The sequence below is a fragment of the Nannospalax galili genome, unplaced genomic scaffold, assembly GCF_000622305.1.
Source record: "Nannospalax galili isolate Female #2095 unplaced genomic scaffold, S.galili_v1.0 scaffold1437, whole genome shotgun sequence".
Classification (NCBI taxonomy): domain Eukaryota; kingdom Metazoa; phylum Chordata; class Mammalia; order Rodentia; family Spalacidae; genus Nannospalax; species Nannospalax galili.
Window position 1 is genome coordinate 556862 of NW_008341050.1, and position 8022 is coordinate 564883.

General features: G+C 40.6%; 1 protein-coding gene across 2 annotated transcripts in view; it reads left to right on the forward strand.

The window, feature by feature from the left end:
- Positions 1-8022, forward strand: part of Cfap70 (cilia and flagella associated protein 70) — a 77965-nt gene that overhangs the window by 18135 nt on the left and 51808 nt on the right. For both annotated transcript variants that reach the window (XM_008836601.3, XM_029565155.1), the window contains 3 exons: positions 941-1123; positions 2278-2372; positions 7126-7225. In XM_008836601.3, the coding sequence (XP_008834823.1) occupies positions 941-1123; positions 2278-2372; positions 7126-7225 (378 nt within the window). The remainder of the gene's footprint in view (positions 1-940; positions 1124-2277; positions 2373-7125; positions 7226-8022) is intronic.

Sequence of the window (8022 nt, forward strand, 5' to 3'; positions counted from 1 at the left end):
AATGAACAGCAGACCCCAATTCCATCCAAAGGAATCCTGACAATGTATTGCCGTAGATGAGGAACAGCTGATCCCTCCTGGAACAGGGACCTCTGGCTGACTAGATTTACCAGAAGGGCAGACAGGGGGAATGGATGAGGGTGCTGACAACACAGTGGACAGTGACAGGGATGGCAGAGTATGGAGCCTCTAGTGGGAGAGGAAGGCTGTCTATCTGACGAGTTTGTATTCATGCTCAGATGCCGAGGAGCTCAGAAGGTGGGCGACTGTGACCAGTGATAGTCATGTATATAGAGATTAGAAAAGCATGTGAAAACATCTCAATGTCAATTGCTTTGGAATAAATTCTTCTGTATGAAAAAAAAAAAAAAGTTGTGCTGTAAAGTATTCCTTGAGAAATGTTTATAATTCTATGAGAATGTAAATAGTTTCACAGTAATTGTTTTCCAGTTAGAATATTCTAACTTAATTGCAGCGCAGTCTCTTTAATTTCTTGTTCATTAATTTTTAACTAACTTCATAAAAGAATAAGAATAAAAAAAATGTGATTTATTTTAGAAAAAGTTACCTGGACTGCTGAAAAGAATGTATATTCCACAGCTGTTGGATGAAATATGCTATAAACATTTATTAAATCTACTTATTCTATGTTGTAATTAAAAAAAAAAGTTAAAACCTCATTCAATTTTGTGTCTTATAGGGGTTATACTGAGTTCAATATTGTATAACTATTAATTTAACTGTGAACCTCAAAATTTACAGCTAATTTTGAAAGACAAGCATCTTTGCGCTGGAAATTGTTATTGAATATGTTAATGCTGTAATGAAATGCTTCTAATCATGTGGTTATTAAATAATTTTAAAAAATTCAATAAAAAACGTAAAAATAAAAAAAAAGCTGTTACAATGTTCCTCATATATGGTAATTGGTTTTTTTTAGAAGGACTATCCCATTATATTCAAGAATGGAAATCTGAAGCTTGGAGGGGAAAGAGAAACCATTCCCCGGCCCAAAAAATGGCCTATTGCTAACATTCTGGCTCCAGGAGCTAATAACATTCCTGATGCATTCATTGTGGGTGGTCCCTATGAAGAGGAAGAAGGAGAACTCAACCATCCTGAGGTGAGAGAGAGGTTTTTGTGATAAGCACAGTGCACTAAACAGATGATTAAAACCTCTTTTGAATCACTGAAATTTACAAACCTCTGCCGCTTGTATAAAACAGTTAAAAAGACCTGGGCATGGAGAGGCACACCTTTAGGCTCAGCACTTGGGAGGCAGAAGCATGTAGATCTCTGTGCGATTGAGGCCAGTCAGGTCTACATAGTGAGTTTCAGGCCAGCTGGGACTATGGGAGACCCTTTCTTAAAAAAAAAAAAGTTATATGTTAAAATAAAATACCATTTAATTATGATGCTAATGTCTTTCCACTTAAGTCCAGCAAACAAAATAATTTATATCTAATTTACTCTTTATTTTAAATTTCTTATTTTTTAGGTAAATCTGTTAGTCAGCAGTCACCATAATAAAATACACAAGATAATCAATTTATAAACACAAAAGAGTTATTTTGGTTCCCATTTTCGGAGGTTCTGCTCTGTGATGGATTGGCCCTATTGTTTTGTACCTAAGGACCACCCCCAATGCCTATTCAGCTTTATTTTCTAAAGTCACCATAACCTAATAGTATTGCTATTCTTGGGGCCAAGCCTTTATAACACAGAGGTCTTTGTAAGATATTCAGCATCCCAACTGTAGCAATAATAATGCAGTTACACTTCAAAATAAAGAATTAGGATGTACCCAGTAAACTCCCTCCTCCCCCTCACCTCTGTCTTCCTAATTCTTTCCCATCTCATTACCCTAGTAGTTACCTGCCTTTACTATGTTGGCATTTGAAGCTCCCACATGAGTTTTAAATTTTTTTTTCAGACAAGGTGTCCCTGTAGCCCCAGCTGGCCTGGTACTTGCTCTATAGACCAGGCTGGCCTCAATCTCTCAGAGATCTGCCTGCCCAGCACCTACAGGATTAACAGGCATCCTGGGTTGAGACTCACTAATTGAGGTTATGTGATAAACATTTGGCACTTAGTAATGGCTTTATGTAAGCATTGTCTTGAGTAATTCATCTACTCCAAGTACTCAAATTTAAGGGGGTTGTAGTAGTTATAATAGTTGTATATATGATAGTAATAAAGGTGTGTGAGCAATTCATTCATTAGGGGACCACCCTGTAGATCAACATTGAGACCAGAATTCTCCATCTTATTTCACAGGACAGGGAATTTAGGAACCAAGCAGAGTGTATGAAGAAAAGGATCGTTTGGGACTTAGAAAGTCGCTGCTACCTTGATCCTTCTGCAGTTGCAAGGTAGGAACAGAAAAGGAGTATGGCTGAGCTCCTGTCTGCAGGTGGGAAGAACATTATTCTTGCTTATTTTGTTTACATACGAGTTAAGCAATTTGAGACTTCCGCATCTGTTTATCTGCTAGTGATAGAGGCATCCAATGACAGACCTCACCAAGGGGAGCCTCATGAAGGAAGGTTACACTCCTGAAGGAAGTCTAGAATGGTGTGTAGAGTAGCTCTGTAGGGTCATGAGGTTCCAGGCTTAATCTTCCTTTTGCTCAGCTTTCTTTAATGTGTGCCTTTCTTCCACACAACTGTCTCATGGCTCATGCCTGCTAGAGCCCTTCTTTGCTTAACATTGCTGGCAGAAAGTGGGAAAAAGGAAGCGTTTATGGATTAAAAGGACACATGCTCTTGTAGCCTTCCTAGAACCTGATAGCCTCTGTGTGTGTCTCATTGATGATCTCTAGATGAAAGAAAATGCTAGAGAACGAACTTTTAGTTGGACACATTGTTACGCAGCATGCATCAGGGTATAATTACTAAAGAGCAGAACGCTTGACAGTGGAAGTTAACTGTCAGTCTTTGTTATGGTGACCTGACTACACATGAGAAACAGGATTGTCAGTGTACGTGCGGTCTGAGTCCACAGCTCTGGAGTTTACAAAGCACTTCCAGATCTATGAGAAATTGGCAGATATTTCGGGGAGTTCTTACACACTCCTGGTCCCCTCCTTATCATGTTCACAATTCCTTTTATATGTTGTTGGATTTGATGCACTAATGTTTTACTGGGGATAAGCTCTTTCTCATATTACTTTGAAAAAATAATATTAGATAAAAAATATTAGTTATTAGAAGATAGTATTAGACCAATGAAGAGTAAGAAAAAATTTTAATTCATTTTACCTTAATTTATGAAATTATTGGCCTTCTCGCTTTTGTGATATAGGTCTGAGTCCCTGACCCAGAATATTTCTCTGTAAAGAACTTTAGCGTTTCTTATATACACACTAAATACACATGTACACATCATCTTTCCCTATCAAGATAGGCCTACTAGCAGTTTTTCTTTGTCTGAGAAAGGCTTTATTTCTCCTTTTGAAGGATAATTGTAGTGAGTATAAAATTTTTTTGAGTGAGTATGAAGTTTATTGCACTGCATCTCACAATGATTTGTAACTCCAGTTTTGTTTTGTTTTTTGTTTTTTGTTTTTTTTTTTTTTTTTTTTTTGTCTTTTTGAGACAGGGTTTCGTATCCCCAGCTGTCCTGGAACTCACTATGTAGACCAGGCTGGCCTCGAACTCACAGAGATCTGCCTGCCTCTGCCTCCCGAGTGCTGGGATTAAAGGCGTGCTCCACCATGCCCGGCAACTCATTTTTTTTTTTTAAAAAAAAATTAGAGTCTGGGGTTAGAAAGATGACTCAGTGGTTAAGAGCACTCACTGCTTTTGCAGAGAACCTAGGTTTGGGTCTTAGGACCCACATGGCAGCCCACAACCTTCTGTAACTCCAGTTCCAAGGGATCTGACACCATCTTCTTCCCTCTGCAGGTATTGCATGCGTGTGGTGCACATACATAGGGAAATACTCATACACAAAAAGTAAAAATAGGTAATTCTTTCAAAACAAACAAATAAACAAATTAGAGTCTGGCCAAGCATGGTGGAATATGCCTTTAATCCCAGCACTGGGGAGGCAGAGGCAGAGGCAGGCAGAGCTCTGTGAGTGCAAGGCGAAGCTTAGTCTACATAACAAGTTCAGGTCAGTCAGGGTTATGTAGTGAGGTCCTGGCTCAAAAAAAAAAAGTCTGCTTTGATCTTTTTTAGTTGAAATGCACTGTACTTACGCTGGAAGCCTGTTGGTATGGCGACAGATCATTGGGGAAGAGGAATTCTGTATGTTTTCATAGGTTTCATACCTTGTGCTGTTGCTCTCAGAGGTGTTCCAGTCTTTTTTTCCTCTCCACTTTTTGTGATACGGGAGGGCTGGACAGAGCCACTGTTGTCTAGCTGACCCTCTTTCAGAATACGTAAGTCTCTGGTAGTTTTCCTTAAGGGTCAGGCCTTTCTGACAAAGAATATTCTGGGAATATTTCAAAACATTTACTTTCCACATGTGCCTGAAATATAAGATTTCTCTCCTGTTTTTGGAACCCTGCAGGCCTCCTAGAATTAACACCCATGAAAATGTGGTAAGCCATAAGGTTGGGTTCTTTGGAAGTTTTGTTGTTGTTGTTGTGGGTTTTTTTGTTTATTTGTTTAGTCTTTTTGAGACAGGGTCTCCCTGTAGCCCCAGCTGTCCTAGAACTCACTATGTAGACCAGGCTGGCCTTGAACTCACAGAGATCCATCTGCCTCTACCTCCCAAGTGCTGGGATTAAAGGTGTGCGTGACCACACCCAGCTTGTTTTGAGACAGTGTCTCACTATATACTCCTGACTGGCCTGGAGTTGACTATATAGACCAGGCTGGCCTTGAACTCATAGGGGTCTGTCTGCTTTTGCCTCTCCAGGGCTGGTATTAAAACCCCCATGTTCAGCTCCCTGGGGTTCTTAACTTTAGTCTCTAACAATTTGTCAAACTTAACATTACAATATTTCTTCCTGAATTCAGTAATTTTGGCTCTCCGTAAATGGATCTTACTTTAAATCTCTGTGTTTGCCTCTCTCTCCAAATTTTAGGTCATAGTTTCCTTTTTATCTCAATTCTCTGTCGCATCTGAAAAAATACTAATTTTTCATTTGACTCACTTTTTTCTTGCTTTAAGTACAGGAGAGAACACTTTAACACTGTTTTCTTTTTAAACTTTTTATTATTATTATTTTATTTAATGTGTGTATTGCCTACGTGTGTAAGTGCACCTGTGTAGCGTGGTGCCCATGGAGGTAGACGAGGGTGTTGGAATCCCTGGAACTGGAATTACAGGTGATTGTTAGCCACCATGTGGGTGCTGGGATGCGAACCTGGGTCTTCTGCAAGTTAGTCAGTGCTCTTAGTTAGTGCACTGAACCATCTCTCTAGCCTCAAAGAGCACGTTAACATTGTATCAGAGCCAAAACTAGAAGTCCCATCTGTTTTCACAGTAGAAGTGAACATACTTTACATTTGCAGACTTGTATGATCATTTCTTTAGGATAAATCATTAGAAGACTATGAACATTTCTGTATTAGTTTTGTTTCTCATTGCTGTGACAAAAGGCCTGACAAGGCATCTTAGGGTTTGCTGAGTTTGAAGGTGCAGTCCATCGTGGTGGGGAAGGCACAGCAGCTGCAGCCCATGACAGCAGGAGCCCGAGGCAGCTGAAAACTAGGGGTGGAGAGGCCCTCAGGAAGCAGAGGCAGACACATGCTGCTGCCCCAGAGCAGGGCCCCAGCCCATGGGATGATGTCACCTACATTCCTGTGTGTGTTTGGGAGGGAGGGGGTCTTCCTTGCACTGTTAAACCTATCTGGAAACACTCTTACAGATGTGCCCAGGGATGTGTTTTTCCACTATCATGATTCTAAATCCTATTGAGAATTAAGATAAACCATTACAATTTTCAAGTTTTTATTTTAATGTGTATGAGTGCATGTATATAAGTGCACACATGACAAGCAATGCCCATGGAAGCCAGAAGAGGGCATCAGATCCCCTTGAACTGAATTAAGGATGGTCATTACCTGCTGTGTGGGTGCTAGGAACTGAACCCCAGCCCTCTGCAAAAGGAGCAGGTGTTCTTAACCTCTGAGTCATCTCTCCACCCCTAGTTTTCAAGAGCTTTGTTTGATTGTTTGTTTTTGAGGCAGGGTCTCATTATGTAGGCCAGAGTGGCCTGGACCTCAGTGTGTAGCCCTCAAATTTGTGATCCTCCTGTCTTAACTTCCTCTTTTGGTTTTTTGGGTTTTTTTTTTTTTGGTCTTTTTGAGACAGGGTCTCCCTGTAGCCCTAGCTGTCCTGGAACTCACTATGTAGACCAAGCTGGCCTCGAACTCACAGAGATCCCCCCGCCTCTGCCTCCCAAGTGCTGGGATTAAAGGTATGTGCCACCACGCCCGGCAAGGCTTTTGATTTGTGTTGCCAAATGGTCTTAAAAGATGTGCAGATTGAAATTGTTAACAGTTAAGTAAAATTATTTTTATAAATTTATAAACTTGGAAAGGTTTAAAAAAATCAACAACCTGGACTAGAGAGACGGCTTAGTGATTAAGAGCATTTGCTGCTCTTACAGAGGATCTAAGTTTGGTTCTCAGCACCCACATCAGCAGCTCCCAACCACCTGTAATTCCAACTCCAGGGGATCTGATATCCTCTGCAAGACACTGCACTAACAAGCATGTAGGCCCCCAATACATAATCAAAAAATAATAAAAATGAATTTTTGTTTAAAAGTAAGCAACTTAGCCAAGCATGGTGGTGCACACCTGCAATCCCGGTACACGGGAGGTTGAAATAGGAAAATTCTGAGTTTGAGAGCAGTATGGGCTACAGTAGTGAGACTGTCTCAAAACCAAGCAGAAAATTACCTACCTAATAGCACGCACGCACACACACACACACACACACACACACACACACACACACACACACACTGTTAGTTTCTAAATACTTTGTTTTACAATATTGTAGATTAAACCCAGGGCCTTAAAAATGCTGTGCAAGTGTTCTACCACTGACCTATGTCCCCAGAGCATTTTACTCATTACTTTCTAAAAGAGAAGACTATTTCCCCTTAAACTATGGCGATCTATTTTTGCATGTGATACTAATGGACTGATTTTTCATTTGCAGTTTTCAGAAGCGAATTGCTGATTGCCGGCTCTGGCCTGTAGAGCTCACAAGAGTGCCTTTGGTTGTTGTACCCAAAGGGAAAGCTGGAAGACTTGAGAAGGTAAATGTGCATACTCAAAAATATCTAGAAAACTGGATGTGGTGGCATCTGCCTACAGTTCCCAGCACTGGGAGACTGAGATAGAAGATCACTTGAACGCAGAAGTTTGATACTGACCTGGACAATAGAGACAGCCTTCGTCTCAAATTTTTAAAAAATTATATTAGAAGTAATGGTTCAGGGTGCTGGCGAGATGGCTCAGCAGTTAGGAGCACAGACTGCTCTTGCAGAGGACCTGGGTTCTGTTCCCAGCACCCATGTGGCAACTAACAACCACCTGTAACTACGGTTCCAGGGGATCTGGAACTGGCCTTTGCAAGCTTTGTTTGCATGTAGTGGGCCTACTTACATGCAGGCAAAACACTCCTACACATAAAATAAAAGTAAATAAATATCTTTTGTTTTGGTCTTTTTTTGATACAGGGTCTTGCTGTAGCCCCAGCTGGCCTGAAACTCACTATGTAGACCAGGCTGGCTTTGAACTCTCAGAGATCTGCCTGCCTCTTCCTCCAGTGTTGGGATTAAAGGCATGCGCCACCACGCTTGGCAATAAATATCGTTTTTTGTTTTGTTTTATTATTTATTTATTTATTTATTTATTTATTTATTTATTTATTGTCCGGCTATTATTATTATTGTCTTTTTTTTTGAGACAGAGTCTCCCTGTAGCCCCAGCTGTCCTAGAACTCAGTATATAAACCAGACTTGCCCTCATCTCACACAGATCTACCTGCCTCTGCCTCAGGAGTGCTGGGATTACAGGTGTTTGCCATCACACCTGGCTTCAAATAAATGTA